Source organism: Platichthys flesus, chromosome 16 (assembly GCF_949316205.1).
Source record: "Platichthys flesus chromosome 16, fPlaFle2.1, whole genome shotgun sequence".
In the NCBI taxonomy this organism is placed as follows: domain Eukaryota; kingdom Metazoa; phylum Chordata; class Actinopteri; order Pleuronectiformes; family Pleuronectidae; genus Platichthys; species Platichthys flesus.
The window spans coordinates 22310483-22329030 of record NC_084960.1 but is presented as its reverse complement, the minus strand read 5'-3'; the positions used below and the strand labels follow the sequence as shown (position 1 = coordinate 22329030).

Here is an 18548-nt window from a genome sequence, read left to right as displayed (position 1 = left end):
ACTTCCTATTTCAATATGAAACAATATGTATTACAAACGCACACATAGTAATGCACATGGCACGCAAACACACATAGACACGCACGCACATGCAGACATACACACAATGAAGGATAGCAATTGTAGATTGCATTTTAATTTTGGTATTTTAAATGAAAAGAGAAAACATAAAGAAAGGAAAATCCATTGGTCTGACTATTAGCTTGCCATAGTGCAGAGCTTTGCTAAGTGGCTCAGAAGAGACTAACCTCACTGACGAGTTCTGTGATTGGTCAAAGCACACTAGGTATGTAGGTGTGAATCAATGAAAGAACCTTTTCGCAGAAGAATGTCGGCTCACACATGCACCCACAAAACGAATATGCGTGAGAGGCAGGGAGATGGTGTGTGTATAAGTGTGTGAACTGGCACAGTGGCAGGTGAATAAAACAGAAGAATAAAGAAACAAATAGATGAGTTACAGTGTTTGATAATGGCCAGTAAAGTGTTGCTGTGGGAGTTTTTTAGCGTGTTTCCAGGTTGCCTGTGTTTATCCCCAGAGGGTTTAGCCAAACTGGAGACTTTGTTTCAGATTTATAATTATTTGCTCTTGCTTGTGTTTGTTTGTATTTATGTGGGTGAGACTCACCAACTACCATGATGTTGAACTCAAAACCAGCCTTCATAGTCTTGCGCCTCATTTGGTCCAGTACTGCCTCAATGCCCACGTATCCAAACAGGTCAGCGCCTCGGATGAAGCTAACCTGCTGGCCAGAAAATGACTGGCAGAGCTCCCCATCGAACTCTATTTCCAGCTCCATTTCTTTCTTCATCTCTCCCTCCTTCATTCCCTTCTCCTTCCCCTTCTCCTCCACAACTGGGCAAACCTTCAAACAGTTCTCCTGTTTTTCTGTCATGGAATTCTGGGTAGTCATGCTGGCGGTTTGTTCATCATTCTTGTCCTCGTCTTTTTGCTCTTGTCCCATGATGCCTCCCTCTTCCTCCACTCTCTCCTCCATTCGGGTGGGCGGGGGTGTCTCCAGCTTTTCAGCAGTGTCTGTGGGTAAAAAAGAGATTTCTCAGTAGTTTGCAATGATTTGGCTTTGTGGAGGGTCATGTCTGTATGTGCCACTATTTGTAACACACTGAAAATGTAGCTTTCATTTCTTTTAAATTGTAACTTTTTAACTGACTTCACTCATTAAACCCATCCTGCTCACTAAGCAGGTTATCATTGTGTTGCTGCTAGAGAGAGGTTGTCAGGTTTGGTATACCATTGTGTTTGTGTAGCATCAAATCTGGGCACTTGGATTAACTGCTGTCTGTTAAGAGTTAGTAGATTAGCTCAACATGCAGAGACTGAGTAGCTCAAAAAACTCTCTGGTCGGAAAGAACAGAAATAGTTAATACCAACATATATTAGGGTTGGGTAATAGTAGTAATAGTAATAATAATAATAACAATAATAATAAACATTATTTTAACTTTTTAACAATAAATACAGCTTTAAGTGCTTTATATACAATATAGATGAAAATAAACCATGTTCAAATGTTATTGAAAACAAAATAAGAAAATGCTTAAATGATATTTAAAAGAAAAGGAAATACAAAAGAATGAAATAAATGTATAAATAAAATGTAACAAAAACAAATGCATATAAAAGATAAAATGATAAAAAAAAGTGCCGGAAAGTACAAGATCTAGTTAAGTGCTGAAATAAAGGGGACATTTTTAGGTTTTCTAATAAGGAAGTTTACTGAACTAGCTTTGGAGTGTATTTACAAAAGCTGCATCGCCAATTTTCTTTCGGCTGTAGTCAGGGACCTCTAACAGATTTGCTGCAGATTATCTCAGCGTTCCAGAGGGGACATAGTTAACTAAAGAGTCAGCTATGTAACTCAGTCGTAGCCCATTCAGAGCCTCAATCCAGTGTATTATAGGCAACCAGTGCAAATGTGTCCTCCCCATTTTTCTCTGCTCACCTCAAATGGTCAAGGCAGATGGACAACCAAATTGAATCTGGTCCCCCTATGAACTGTTCAGGCGAGAGGTGAGTCGGCAGACAGAGAAAGGCACAAAAATTCATTCAATATCACTAGATCACTGAAAAAATACAAAGTTAGAATCAGAAACACACAACATACAATCGTTTTAAGACTTAGCTGGACTATATGTAACACAAGTCTATCCCTTCTCTTATCTGCAAGGGTTTGTATGTGTAGTCTGGTCTGTGCTGTAAGAGGATTGAATGGTGCTGACAATCCCAATGAAGACGAAAGAAAAGCTGTGTGTGTCTGTTTGTGTGTTTGTGTGTGAGTGTGTACAAATACAATTATAACAGTCATCTGAAACCAGCACGACTGAGACTTGTGTATGTATGGGTTTGTATTTTGAGAGAAGTTGCACAGGCACACACACACACACACACACACACACGCACAGATGCACACACAGAGGCTGATGGTAAGTGTTAGTCCACATAATTTAATCAGCTATAAATATACTCCGTTCATCCATTTGAACAGAACTAATCCTCCTCATGAGTCAGGACAGTTAAGGGCAGAGTTGGTGACAGAGACAAGTCTCTTTCATTATTAAAGCAGTTGGGTTTTGCTGTAAAGTATAAAGTGAATAAACACAAGGGAAAGTATTTGTTGATTAAGTAATTAGGTTTAACATCCTCAGATGCTTCAGTGCCATTAAACAACAACCTTGTAGCTAAATTGCAAATGTAAAAGGAGGAATGGAAAATGTACACATTTCCCATTAATTCAGGATGATTTCTAGCAATGGAAATGATCAGAATGTCTTCAGGACAAAGGGCAGTTAAAATATAATTGTTTAAAAAAAAGTGGTCTTGTGTCCCACTTTACCCCAGCTACGGGGTAAAGTGGTCCACTTACTTTTTCCAATTTAAAACTACCATAAAAACACATGATGTCTTAGTTAAAATCCTGACAGCTAGAATTGACAACCACTAATATCGGACTAGTAACAGAATCATGGGGATTGGTCAATTAAGCACATTTATGATTATTATGATTCATGTGATCTCTTGCACACCCTAGCTTACCGGCACATTGTTTCTCTGTCCAGTTGGCAGGGACGGGGATATTGTTTTTCTCTGCGTATTCAAATGCCAGTTCACAGCACTTAACTGGAGCAAGGCCATGGAACTGGTCAGCTAGTTGTTGAAGTGTTTGGCTCCTCCTCCATCTCATCTGTGAATATTCTCTTTACCTCAGCTTCTGCCCCCCAGGCTTCTGATTTTACTTTCCCTTTCTCTTTTTTCTTTATGAATCTGATGAGGGTTGTCTTGTCAATATTTCTATCCCTTCCAGCTTTTCTTAAGGACTTCTTTCCTTGCATGACCTCAGCGGCTGCACTCTCCATCTCTGCGAGGGGTGTTTGGCCCCAGGTTGTCTTCCTGGTGTATAGTTTGTTGGCATGATGGTTTTTCTACAATGCTTATGACATTAAAAATAAAACATATATAATGTAATATAACACCAAAATATGTTCAAGACTAAACTTAACTTGTGCTTGATGGTGGGGTAAAGAGAGACACTGTCCCACTTTACCCCACAGCATTTGTCCCACTTTACCCCGAAGCCACAATTTTAGGAAAACAACATCTCTTATCAATTCAGGCTAATCTTCAGCGAGCATCAATCACATGGTTTTACTTGTTGGAAGTTCACCAACATGTTTGATATAAGTTTTTCTACCTGAATCAATTTGTTTTGACACAACAGTTGATTAAGTTCAAAGCAAGAAATTTTACTTTTACATGCAAAAACACATTTTTGTGAAAAAACATACTTTCCACAGCACCTGCACCACCTTCTCCTTCATTGCAAGGGGGGGAATGGGAGGGGCTTTTAAACATAATAGTCACATGACCACAAATGTGTTCCGTTGCCTAGATACAGGGGTTTTTTCACATCACCCGATGTCCCACATTACCCCGCTCTCCCCTACATTTCCTTTACATCTTTACTATGCCTATGAAATACAGATTATATTGTCTGTGGCTCAAGAAAACTTCAAAAAGTCTTGGCTATCGACTAATAGGCTACAGCTCGAGACCTCAAACTGGTTCGATTTTGGGAAATGTGGGATCCAGTTTTATGGAAACTTGACTACAGGGGATTAAAAGTAAGCCTGATAGATTATCAATGTGTCACATGTGAGTGCCCATTAACCTGGACAGTAAAACAATGGTTAAGCAGATTGCAGCCTTTAATCAAACTCTGCCATGACATGTCCAAACCTAAGCCAACTCACTCAAGTCTGGTCAATGACAGACCACGAACACTTAGGTGTGTACCATAACGACGACAACTGAATTCCCCAAAGGCTTTAATGTCCTTTTCAGCTTGATGGGGCCCTCAGCCTGAACTTGCTACATGGTGATTCCTTATTGACAACATGTGTGGAGTTCCAAGGGCTAGAGCAGTACACCGTAGAGAGAGTGCAGTTTGGAGGTGGAGTGATGACTTGATGGCAGACAATAGCCAAGTGGTGAGCTGACTGAAATTCACAATGAATCATTTTAATGATAAAGTATGAAGCATTGATCTAAGCAATTATTGAGCAGCATTGGTCTCTGCTGCGTTCACATGCACACTTGCAGACAGAAAGTGGTGGTCTATGCAGCATCTCATAAATCTGTAGATCTGAGGGGCTGTTATGCTAGGAACCCAATTAAGATACTCTGTTGTGAGTACACAGTGGTTTTCTGCTGCAGCCACTGAACTAATGTGGTACTTCTTTAAAAGAAACTGCTGTGTCATTTTAATAACATCTTACATATTTTTGGTAGGGGAGAGCGGGGTAATGTGGGACATCGGGGAATGTGAGACACCCCCTGTATCTAGGCAACGGAACACATTTGTGGCAATTTGACCATTATGTTTTCAAGCCCCTCCCATTCCCCCCTTGCCATGAAGGAGAAGTTAGTGCTGGTGCTGTGGAAAGTATGTTTTTTCACAAAAAAAAGTAATGTAAAAGTAAATTGTTTTGCTTTGAAATGAATCAACTGTTGTGTCAAAACAAATTGAATCAGGTAGAAAAACTTTTATCATACATGTTGGTGAACTTCCAACATAGACAACCTGGGGCCAAACACCTCTCGCAGAGATGGAGAGTGTAGCCGCTGAGGTCATGCAAGGAAAGAAGTCCTTAAGAAAAGCTGGAAGGGATAGAAATATTGATAAGACAACCCTCAAAAGATTCATAAAGAATAAAGAGAAAGGGAAAGTAAAATCAGTAGCCTGGGGTGCAGTAGCTGAGGTAAAGAGAATATTCAAAGATGAGATGGAGGAGGAGCTTGCCAAACACTTGAAACAACTAGCTGACCAGTTCCATGGCCTTGCTCCAGTTAAGGGCATTTGAATACGCAGAGAAAAACAATATCCCTGTCCCTGCCAAATGGACAGAGAAACAATGTGCCGGTAAGCTAGGGTGTGTAAGAGATCACATGAATCATAATAATCATAAATGTGCTTAATTGATCAATCCCCATGATTCTGTTACTAGTCTGATATTAGTGGTTGTCAATCTAGCTGTCAGGATTTGAACTATTACAACATGTGATGTAATTGTAGTTTTAAAGTGGAAAAAGTAAGTAGATCACTTTCCCCCGTAGCCGGGGGTTAAGTGAGACACAAGTCCACTTTTTAAAAACAATCATATGTTCACTGCCCTTTGTCCTGAAGACATTCTGAGCATTTCCATTGCTAGGAAACATCCTGAATTAATGGGAAATGTGTAAATTTTACAGATATATAATTTTAGCCCGCCTAGAGGGAAGCAAATGTAAAAAATGTCTCACATTACCCCGCTCTCCCCTACAGTTCGGTCTGTCTGTTTCTTTAGAGTTCGAATGAAGAATTGGCGGCTCCTACTTGTTCATCACTCAGCTTTACATCAACTTTCGCCTGTATTATGCATTATAATGGGTGCTTTTTAAATTTCCATAGCACAGACAATGCTAGGTTTTCTGACAACAACAAAGCAGGCCATTGTTTGTACACTCACGTTAATGACAACCAAAGATCTTGAGGGAGTGCAGGCGAGTGGAGGCACAACGAACAGAGGCAGGATGTATCATAAAATCCATTACTGAGACCACGTGTCTTTGTTTACAGCACATCGACATTTGCAGTGACTCTTACAGAGGATCTCATCTCTACCGTGTTCTCACACATTTCTTAAAGGGGACAAACCAGAGAAAGTCCCACTCTTAATGAATGAAAGATCAATATTTTGATGTGACATAATCAGGTAATGTGGGACTGTGATAAAGACCAAAATCTGTATACATACAGTACACTCCAACCATACAGGTCTTTTCCAATCAGAGCTGTGGACAAATTTACATTGACAGCTCCGCTCTCCTAATTTGTGCCACCTGTTTGGATGGGATGACTTCCCACTGAAAAGAGGCTCTACAGCTGTGTACGGTCTAAAACAAATAATGAGTATTTAAACATCACAGCAGATATACCCTAACCCTAACCCTGAATAGCCAAAATTTGGGCTCTTTAATAAATGAGAAGAAGATAAATGAAAATGTGCTTGATATTCATAAAGATACTACAGCACAAAGTTTATATATGAGTTTAAAAACCTCAACCCTAAAGCTAACCCTAACCCTCAAAATGATAACTGGAGTCTTGCGATTCACAGAGTACTTTAGTTTCAAGAAAACTACAAAGATCTTCCTGATTCAATGGTAGGAAAAAAGCTGAAGCCTAATAACCCCCCCCAACCCCCATTCTGACCGCCAAAGTGGACCAGTCCTGTCAGCCTTCATTGTTTGCACAGAAGACTGAGCGTACCCCACTGATATCCATGGAGCATGAGAGAAACAAAAGTATCCTACCTCCTCTCATTCACAAAGGCCAGTTGCGTGACTCCCTGACAGGCAGTGAAGGGTTCTCGAAGCCGACGAGACAGAAACTCTGCTTACCAAACTACTTTTTCTGCTAAGTGTGTCTGCAGTGATGGTGCTGCACTCTCTCTTTCCCTCTCTGACCGCATCTGACCCTCACCCTCTCTCTCTGGTCCTCCCTGATGTTAGGAGGAGAATAGAAAGGCTGAGAGACACCAAGAGAGAGGGAGAGGGGGTGAAAGGGAGAGAGAGAGATGGTGCGGCAGAGTGGAAGGGGGGTGTTTGGCTGCAAAAGCAGGTCCAGGAACTATTCACATGCAAATGGCCGAAGCAGCTTCCACTAATCCCTGAGAGGAGAAGGAGATTTCTGCAGTCAACATGCAACTGACTGCAGTTCAAAGTAAGACTTTTTTTTTAACACAAACTATTATGTAATATTTTAACATTGCTATTTTCAATAACTAGGGTGGGATAATGCAGGCGTGATACTAACTGCAACTACAGTGACATGTAAAATCATTGATAAAAAAAGTCTAAATTGTACTACATTTTTTAGTTTAAGCAAAATATCTATGTTTCATTGACAAAAAAAGCAGAGGAGACAAAATCACATGTTTTTTGTTATTTTTTAACAATTACATGTTCTTCTTCAATGGGATGGGCTGAAGATTTCCCTTCCTTCTGGAGATTCTGCACAGCATCACAACATCAAAGTCAGCCAATTGCTGTGCTGATAATGACTTGAGATGTCTTCAGACAACAATCAGGACTCTCTCCAGAGCTTAATTTCACACATGAAAATCACAGTGGGATATTATCTGCTCAGATCCGACAGCAACAAATCCTCTAGTGGACTCAGGTGAGGGTTGGTTCCAGCAGCCAGAGGCAGCAAGTAATGCATTGAGGGCACATGTTTCAGTTTGCAGTACATCAAAACCAGCGTCGGCTCTTACAACAAGCTCCCTGCCAAGACATTTTCCTGACTGTGTTTGTCTAGTTACTTTGTTTGCCTTAGCACTGTACTAAATGTTGTATTTAGAGATTTGTTTAAATGCTTAGTTTAACATCCGCTGAGACTGCCTTCCAGCCCCCTTACGGCCCGCAATGATAAGTGGATACAGCTAATGAGTGGACATTTCATTGAAAATTCTGCTGATATGTTCAGACAATTTCTTTTCACACACACTTTACACACTGGAAAAAGCAGCAACCAAGAGAGAATTTATTCAAAAATAATAGAAAATCTTTTCCACGTGTACACCAGATGAACCAGTATGTATTTGTGGGTGGAAGCATCATATCTGATGTCTTATAAGTCTAGATAACTATATAACAATATATTAACCTGTACTATAACTCTACAGTTAAATGTTTCCACATCATCCACCCACATTTATTGTTACGTGGATAGGTTTTCTTTTTCAACATAACAATGGATGAATATGGCATGCATACCACCATCATCATCTTGTTTAATAGTAATGTAACTCCTGATAATCAAACAGAAGTGTCACAACCACACGCTGATAAGTGTAGTGGAAAAAGGACAACAGTCCTCCAACACTCTCTGCAGACATGTTTGATGTCAAACATAAAATGTGTAGCTAGAAACCTTAAAAAAGTAATACACTAAAGAAGTTCCAATCATTAAACCGGCATTATAATAAATGTTTATATTAACCTCTTTTTGCAATTGCATTACCCTTATTTCTCATTTCTCCTAGTACTAGAATTAAAATGTTGAAATAAAACGTACTTTCTGTTCCCTAAGCTAAGTTGCATCACATTCAAAGCTGACAAACAAGCAGACTAGTTTTCACAAGTTCATCTCTGAAGTTCCAAACCTGAAACATTTTCACCACAGAACAAGTGTGTGACTAACAGAACGCAATAATGTCAATGTAACACTAAGGACCAGGTATAAGCAGTTTAAAGGGGCTGAAAACAGGAAGGAGAGAGCTGTTTTTACCTGGTGTGGAGACCCAGCAGTCAGAAGTGACACATAAATACAACTGGGCAGGATGTCCTTTCACTGTGTGTGTGGAGAGGCGTGGCACTGTGTGTGCGTGTGCGTGTGTGTGTGTATCTGTGTGTGTCAAAGGATGATGCATTTCCTGGCCTGGGGGAAACGGTTTCCTGGTAAGATCCTCTGCTGGCTATATACTGTCCTAACAACAACATACCATTAGATGACAGTGATGCTACATGCTTTTAATCTCCATAGTTGTTGTTTCCATGGAGAAAGTGGTCAATCAGGATAAATTGGAATAATCATATTGAAAAAGTAATAAATACCACGAAAGCCTCAACATTTTCCTCCACTGATCTTTCCTGATTTTAAAGCAGCATCAATTTTTCAGTGGGTTTTTGGTGATCGTATTGAAATCAGACAGAACTTGACCAGATTACAGTCCAGTTGTAAATGAATGTAGCAGAAGGATAGTAACAAAATGTGGACATTTTACACTTAAGTTGCCTTTTATTTTTTTCAAAATATATTTTTGCTCAGGACAAGGATTCAAATTCTCCACTGGTCTGACACTAGTAAGGTTCTAAATGGTCAGTGTGGACTAGGGAAATGGTTATAGCAAAGAAAACCGTTTCACTGTACATTTTTTGTTTAGAATTAGAATTTAAAATTCTCCTCCTCACCTTCAAGGCCCTTAATAATATAGCGCCTTTATACCTTAAAGAGCTGTTAATACCTTATAAACCCACTAGAGCACTCCGCTCCCAGAATTCAAGCCTACTTGTCGTCCCTAAATTCTCTAAAAGTAGAGTAGGAGCCAGAGCTTTTAGCCATCAAGCCCCTCGGCTGTGGAATAATCTACCACTTTCAGTTCGGGAGGCAGTCACCATCTGTTCGTTTAAAAGTAGGCTCAAAACCTTCCTTTTTGATAAAGCTTATAGTTAGAGCTAATTAGTGCGCCAGAACGTTACTTGTTCTATTTTATGACACATGACACACGGAGCTTCTCTTTCCAGCTTCTCCTTCCTCTTCTCCATCCCTATCCCCCTTCCCCGGAATCCCTTTGCTTTATCACCCGCAGATCCAGGGCCTCTGTGGCCGCACCATGGATTACGGTTTGTGGATCGCGCACCGGGGGTCGCGGTGTTGGATCCAGTGTGGCGGATTCTGAGTCATGTGGGCTGATCGTTGTGCTGGTGGCGGACCCTGTGTCGCGTTGGCATTGGGCACGGGCGGTGGACCAGGACCGCAGTGGTGGCTTGTGAAGGGTCCTCCTGGTGGGCGGCGGTGGACGGTGACTGAGGACTGAAGTGGCGTCTGGTCTGGATGGTGGATCGTGGTCTAGATGGTTGCTGAGCATGGACTGTGCTTCATCAATGCTGCTAGAGACTTTGATTATTGATGATGTTCTCCTGCACGTGGCATCTATTGCACTTCTGTCCGTCCTGGGAGAGGGATCCCTCACATGTGGCTCTCTCTGAGGTTTCTACATATTTTTACCCTGTTAAAAAGGGTTTTTTGTAGTTTTTCCTTACTCTTGCTGAGGGTTAAGGACAGAGGATGTCACACCCTGTTAAAGCCCTATGAGATGAATTGTAATTTGTGAATATGGGCTATACAAATAAAATTTGATTGATTGATTGATCTCATAGGACTTTAACATGGTGTGACATCCTCTGTCCTTAACCATCAGCAAGAGTAAGTCAAAAACTACTAAAAACCCTTTTAACAGGGTAAAAATACATAGAAACCTCAGAGAGAGCCACATGTGAGGGATCCCTCTCCCAGGACGGACAGAAGTGCAATAGATGTCAGGTGTAGGAAAACATCATCAAGATTAAAGTTTTTAGCATAATTGATGAGGGTAAACATTTTGAAGGATAACTTCAATACTATATGTCAAGCAGTCCTGCTGCAATCATAGTCTATGGTCAGCAGCCAGCAAGATCATGATCCGCCATCCGGATCGGATCCACTATAGTCCACATTCATTGTCCACTACCGCTTATTAGGATCCCTCATCAGCCGCCGACCTCGGTCGTGGTCCACCACCATTATATGATGCCAACGCGACACAGGATCCGCCATAACCACTACAATCAGCCCGCACGATATAGAATCCGCCATACTGGATCAACCATTGCGACCTCTAATGCGCGATCCACAATCTTAATCCATGGTGTGGCCACAGCGGGCCCGGATCTGCGGGCGATAAAGCAAAGGGACCCGGGGAAGGGGTCAAGTCAGTAACATGTACTGATGAGATATGACTTACTTCAATGTGATAGGGATGAAGAAGAGGAAGGAGAAGCTGGAAAGAGAAGCTCTGTGTGTCATGTGTCATAAATTCCCTTTGCGTCTTAGCATCATGAGGGGTTTTTGCCTTGTAATCAATGATACAGGCCTAACTTGGGGGTACACTGAGGCTCAAGGTAAATCTGACTGGCTACTGGTGTGTAAGGTAGTACGATGAAAACCATGTGGCCCACTCAGTAGATCAGCCATCAATACCTCTATGCCTTTTTAAACTAAACGCTTACTATTTTAGAACATAGGATAAGTAACGTTCTGCCGCACTAATTAGCTCTAACTATAAGCTTTATCAAAAAGGAAGGTTTTGAGCCTACTCTTAAACAAACAGATAGTGTCTGCCTCCCGAACTGAAAGTGGTAGATTATTCCACAGCAGTGGGGATTGATGGCTAAAAGCTCTGGCTCCTACTCTACTTTTAGAGACTTTAGGGATGACAAGTAAGCCTGAATTCTGTTCTAGTGGGTTGATAGGGTACTAACAGCTATTTAAGGTCAAACGTCGCCATATTATTCAGGAAGAGACTGTAGAGTCTTTAATGACTTACTGCTGGAGCCTGATAGTAATGAATTACAATAGTCCATTCTCGATGTAACAAAGGCGTGGACTAGTTTTTCTGCATCTTTTTGCGAAAGGACATGTCTGATTTTTTAGATATTACGCAAGTGGAAAAAGGCTGTCCTAGAAATTTGTTTTAAGTGACTATTAAAGGATAAATCAGGATCAAAGATCACTCCCAAGTTCCTGACTGTTTCATTGGAAGCAAGGGTAATGTCGTCTAGTGCAGCTATTTCATGAGATAATGTATCTCTAAAGTGTTTGGGGCCAAGTATTATAACCTCTATCTCTCACTTTCAGGTCAGGAAGCAGACACCATCTGTTCGTTTAAGAGTCAGCTCAAAACCTTCCTTTTTGATAAAGCTTATAGTTAGAGCTAATTAGTGCGGCAGAACGTTACTTGTCCTATGTTCTAAAATAGTAAGCATTTAGTTTAAAAAGGCATAGAGGTATTGATTGCTGATCTACTGAGTGGGCCACATGGTTTTCATCATACTACCATACAAACAAGTAGCCATTCAGATTTACCTTGAGCCTCAGTGTACCCCCAATTTCAGCCTGGCAAGGCAAAAAACCCTGATGACGCTAAGACGCAAAGGGAATTTGACACATGACACACAGAGCTTCACTTTCCAGCTTCTCCTTCCTCTTCTCCATTCCTATTACATTGAAGTAAGTCATATCTCATCAGTACATGTTACTGACTTGACCCCTTCCCCGAATCCCTTTGCTTTATCGCCCGCAGATCCGGCCCGCTGTGGCCGAACCATGGATAACGACTTGTGGATCGCGCATCAGAGGTCGCAATGGTTGATCCAGTGCGGCGGATTCTATATTGTGCGAGGTGATCATAGTGGTAATGGCGGATCCTGTGTTGCGTTGGCATCATATAATGGTGGTTGACCACGACCGAGGCGGCGGCTGGTGATAGATCCTAACAAGATGCTGAACCCTGAATGCCCCCCTATAGAATAACAAAGTGCTGCGAATAGATGCACTGTATGAATGTGTGTGTGAATGGGTGAATGTAAAACTGTACTGTAAAGCGCTTTGAGTGGTCAACAAGACTAGAAAAGCGCTATATAAATACAAAAACATTTACATATACCACTACAGAAAGACAGCAGCTCACTGAACTTTCCCTGCATGATAACGTATCATCTGCCAATTTTTCAAACGATGTTTAATCAAATGCCCTTGTCAGTTTGATTGAGGATCTATACACTGATTTATTCAAGTATTATCTAGATCAGTGATTCTCAAATGGGGGTACGCGTACCCCTGGGGGTACTTGAAGGTACTCCAGGGGGTACTTGGGATTAATTTTTTTTATATTTAAAATTAGCATCCATTCAAAAACCCTTGAAAAATTGTTACTTAACAAATATTCAATTTAATATAAGTGTAAGTTTATGAACTAAATTTTATATTCAGTAGGCTTTTCAATTTAATTATCCTAAAAAAACAGAATCTCCCCCATACCGATGGTTTGACCCAACCTGGCACACGCCACCTGTCATCGCCTGTCATCACCTGCCTTGAAAACTTCAACAATGGAGTCGAGTTGAAGTACAGCAGCAATACTGCTGAAACACGGAGGGACAAGCGCCAAAGAAGGCGAAACCAGAGCAGAGAGCCTTCCCTAAACAACACCGTGAGAGCTTGTGCCTTGTCGAAGGGGCGCTAATACGTAAAGTTTTCCGTTGTGAAGTTAATGATTCATAACAAGAAGTCCGCGTCTCTACCGGTACCCTTTCAAAATAAAAGCCTGTAATACAAAAGCGGAAATGAAATTGTATGAACTTTAAAGCGAACAAATATTTCACAATAAAATAACAGAAAGACACTTCACCAATATTAACATTAACATAGATTGGGTTATTTACACTTTTTGTTTTTTTCTGTGGGGAGAGATTAGCCAACAGTGGCATTAAGCCACCACATCTTCAGCGGTATCTCCAGACAAAACATGAAAGTCATGTTGCTAAGCCACATGAGTTTTTTAAGAGGAAACTTTCTGAATTCAGGTCATCTCAAGACACGATGCAAAAAGCCTCCCAGAAGCAAGCGGAAACAAGCTACCTGTCAGTAATCTTTTCGATCCTTAAAGAAGATATTTTAAGATGATAAATATAAAAAAAATAAATGAGCTAATCTTTTATTTAAAACTAAGTTAATGATACATTTTTTGGGAAGAAGTGTTTAGCTATAATTAAGTTCATGAGTTCAGTTTGAGAACATATCTTTATTATGATCCCAAAAGAGGTCACTTTAAGTTGATAATTATTTTTGATGTGCACAAATCGTTATTTATATTGAGATAATAATAAAAGTCTTTAGTTATTTTACATCTTTTTATTTCCAAATAGTTCAAGAGAGACCACTACAAATGAGCAATGTTATGGAAATTGATGGAGTTTTAAATTTGAATGTGTCTAGTTACAAGGATTAATAAATCACATTACATCTTTCTTTCAACCAAAAATGCTTTGCGCTGGTCAGGGGGTACTCGGCAGAATTTTTTCTTCAAAGGGGGTACGTCACTGAAAAAAGGTTGAGAACCACTGATCTAGATCACAAACTCTTGTCTGTATTGAGTTATTAATCGATGGTGTCAGATAACGAATCTGGATCTCTCCGGTCACTGAAACACTGAGTCCTGACTGTGTGAATCAGGTCTTGTGTTGTACTGAGCACAAAACTCATATTTCAATGGTAAATAGTATTTCTGTAGCGCTTTTCTAGTCTTGATGACCACTCAAAGCTCTTTACAGTACAGTTTTACATTCACCCATTTACACACACATTCATACAGTACATCTATGAGCAGCACTTTGTTGTTCTATAGGGGGTAGTACAGGGTTCAGCATCTTGCCCAAGGAAACTTCGGCATGCAGATGGGGAAGACTGGGGATCGAACTGCTGACCTTCATGCTGGAGGACGACCACTCTACCCCTCAGCCACAGCTGCATGCAGCCTCATAAACTCTAAAGCAATTCAAACAAACACTAAGTCAACTTTAAGTACTGATCAGGTCCTAATAACTTGTGATGAGTGTTGGCGTTAAAGTTAAAGTGAGAGCAGGTCAGCAGGAGACTTGAGGAGGACACAGGAAGCTCCATAATGGTACAAACCAACCTTCTGTTCCTTGAGCAACATTATGGACCGTAGAGAAACTCTATATATAAATCACACATCAGATCTTGCGCCACAAATTATTCAAGTTGAAATCTTTATGGATGTACATTGTATAATTTGTTGAGAAAAAAATTATGCAACGGTCAATGGAAACAAAAATCATTAACCCACTGAGGGCTGGATTCAAAACCACACCGAAAAACAAGTTTAAAACCAGGAGGAACCCCCGGCGTAAGGTCTGACAATCTGTCTGAGGATTCAGTCCTGGTACCTAACAGCAGTCAGGGAACTGTTGGCTATGAGATGGAGGTCTGTGCAACCCTCCGAGAATATGCCTCCCTAGACCATCAGTGACCCATTGTCAAACCGGTCATGCTGGATGATTTTACAGGCAGCATAACGTTCACCACAGTGTCTCCAGACTCTTACATGCCTGTCACATGTGCTCAGTGTGTATCTCATGCTCTTATCTATGAAGAAAAACAGGGAGCCAGTGGCAGATCTGCCAATTCTGGTGTTCTCTGGTGAATGCCAATCGAGCTGCCTGGTGCCGGACTGTGAGCACAGGTTTCACTAGAAGATGTCAGGCCCTCATGCCACCCTAATGCAGTCTGTTTCTTTAAGTGTGGTCAGAAACATGCACACTAGCAGCCTGCTGGAGGTCCCTTTGTAGGGCTCTGGCAGTGCTCCTCCTGTAACTCTTCCCAAAGGAGCAGATACTAGTCCTGCAGCTTGGTTGATGTCCTTCTATGGCCCTGTCCAGGTCTCTTCGTCTAACAACCGGTCTTGTGATATCTCCACCTTGCACTTCAGACTCTGCTGGGAGACACGGCTAATCCTCTCGTGAGGAGCTGGACTACCTGTGAAATCTGATTAGGCTGCAGGTACCGCCTCATGCTACCAGTAGTGACAAGGACACTAGCAGATCACAAAACTAGAAAATAATCAGTCAGGAAGGATGAGGAGAGAGCAATTATCTGTGGACACCACATGGAAAAACATTTCTTTTTGGGGGGTTGTCTTTTTTGGGGAGCACGCCAAGGCAATGTCGGGAGTGCATACAGGTATGTCGGGGCCATACCCAGTTACTGAAGACATGTCAACCTCTAGGCCAAGGGTCTCAAACTCAAATTACCTGGGGGCCACTGGAGGCAGTATCTGGGTAAGGCTGGGCCGCCGCACTTATTCCACAAAAAAAAAATCCAAACTTCTCAAATGTCCTTATTAACAGTTATTTAACTTCAATGGCTTCTTCTGAACATGAATAGAATATTGAAGAACATGAACGGATCTTCTGAACATGCTTTCTCTTGCCTACTTCTTGCTGCAAGATTCGGTACCTCTCGAATCGAAAAAATATATAAATTTAACAATATAATGTAATCACTAGAAAATTACGGAGCCCCTGTTGACATTGGTGGATAAATTACTAATTTGTGGCTACGCAATAACAAGATAATCCTATAAGTTATATATAAAGCTTTCCTAACAACAGCATCACAATTTCATAAAATAATAATAAATGCAGACTTCTAAGATGAACCAAAATAATTATGCACATCGTCATGTACAGTCTGTGGCTCGGTGCGTAAATGTCACCACCAGAGGATGAGGGAATTTAAATCAATAAAATTCATCCACACATGTCAGGTGTAAATAATAATGTAAAACAGCCCACACTGTAAAATGTAGATATTAGCTCAATGACGTGTTATAAACTGCTGCGGTTTAGAATAATCCGTCTGCGTAAAGAAGCTCCCAAAACCTCACAGCGCAGCGTGTGCGTAAAGGAGCCGTGGTGTCCCTTGAATTTGCCTTCAATTTAACAAATTGTGTGTGTGCCAATCTTTTCTCTTCCGGCTCTCTCTCACACTCACTCTCACACACACACACACACACACACACACGACCCCGCCCCCCATGTCACTCACATGCATGCTGCATTCACTGGACAGGCACACAGTAGGAAACCAGAACATCATAACATTGTCCCACACAGAAGCCTACAGCGGGGTTGCTACAATATAAAACTTGCGGGCCGCAATAACATTAAACTTTAAGCTGCTTCACGGCAACTTTCATATTAAGGTGGGGGCCACAAAATATCGTCCCGAGGGCCGCAATTGGCCCGTGGGGATTTCGATGTCCTCCTCCACTCTGAACAGCTCTCACTTTAATTAAACACTCATTACTTATGACCTGATTAGTACATCAAGTAACTTAGTGTTGAACTAGTTTATTTTAAGTGTGAACTGGTACAACACTGCATATTTGTGTGAGCAGCTTTTCTCGGTGATGAAGATGAACAAAAACCCACACAGGAGTCGTCTTTCTGATGCACACCTTCACTCCATCATGAGGGTTTCACAGCACTGAACTTAACCCAAACATGAATGAACTGGCAGCCAAAAAAATATGCCAAACTTCTAGCTCTGGCACATGTACATAAAAAAGAAGAATGTAGGATATATGTTTTGCATTTTATCCAATATCCTGTCTATCCTGTTTAATAAGTATTGACCCTGTTTGGCCCTCAACCTAGTCCCAGTTTTTAATTTATGTGATGTTTGATTTAAGAGTTCCCATAATTTTTGATCGTTGTATATAAATATTAAATAAATTATAAATGTCTGTATGCTGCATAAGCTAAATTAATTAAATTTACAATTATCCTATGAACTCTCATCATAAAATTTAAGCTGGGATTTTTTCCGAGATGATTTTTTTTGCCCCCGATGGAATAAGTCACACAGTCAAGGAAAAATGTGACGGAGAAGCTGTAAGGAGTTGGACAAGGAGAACCAGGTTGCGTAGAAAAACCATCTCCTCTTTCACTCTGCGTTTTATCTTTATTTATAACATAAGCTTAACACAAAATGCATGGTACTCTGTGCAGTAGGCTCCACTCTCGCAGTTATAATAAAGTTACCTGTTTAAAACAAAATGATATTTCCTGAGTAAAGATGTTTTCATTTTATTCAAAGGGCACATTTATTCATTACCTACTCACAAGAAAAAACAATAAAAAGATTCAAAGGAAAATGTAATAATGTGAGGGATATACGTGGAGACAAACTTATCAAATTGTCGAAAACACATTTTTTTCAATTCACAAATAGGGGATTTAAATATATTATATATTTGTGTTATAGTTAAGTTATTCTAAGTTATGATGATATTTTGACCTGAATATATTAGTTCAATATGTTTATATGTAATGAGGTTGATTGGACAGAATTGACATGAGCAATGAGTTCTAAATCATATCATGAGAATAAACTGGCTGTTTTGTATTTTATATTTACGTTGTCCAGGGGCAACTACGAGTTTCTATGGCTCTAAACGTTGCTGTCGCAAAGAATTGGTGTATGGGTTGTAATTTATGAATATGGAGGCATTTTCTCCTTTCCTTTCATAAAGGTCTGCTGTTTCATATGCTAAATAAGGTAAGTTTAGAGCAGGGGTGTCAAACATACGGCCAGCTAGGCCCGCCGGATGCAAGGCATGCTCTAAATAAAAAATAATATTGTTAAATCATCATCGTATCAGGCCAGCATGAAATACCAGGAGCGGAAAATGTGTGTGTGTGTGTCTCCAGACAGCACACACAGGCCCCGGGGCTCCGCCCCTACTTACTCGCTCAGAGACACACACATGAGATCAGAGCTCGTTCCCGTGAAGCAGCTGGTCAG

General features: G+C 40.7%; 1 protein-coding gene across 4 annotated transcripts in view; it reads right to left on the bottom strand.

The window, feature by feature from the left end:
* Positions 1–18548, bottom strand: part of septin12 (septin 12) — a 59911-nt gene that overhangs the window by 14797 nt on the left and 26566 nt on the right. The window contains exons 1-2 of one of the 4 annotated variants that reach the window (XM_062407911.1): positions 8850–8907; positions 629–1036 (exon numbers count right to left, since the gene is read on the bottom strand). In XM_062407911.1, coding sequence (XP_062263895.1) covers positions 629–998 — 370 coding nt within the window. In that variant the 5' untranslated portion in view covers positions 999–1036; positions 8850–8907. Of the gene's footprint in view, positions 1–628; positions 1037–1964; positions 2119–6871; positions 7116–8849; positions 8908–18548 lie in introns of those variants that run through there. The other 3 variants (XM_062407909.1, XM_062407910.1, XM_062407908.1) reach the window with 3 other exon arrangements.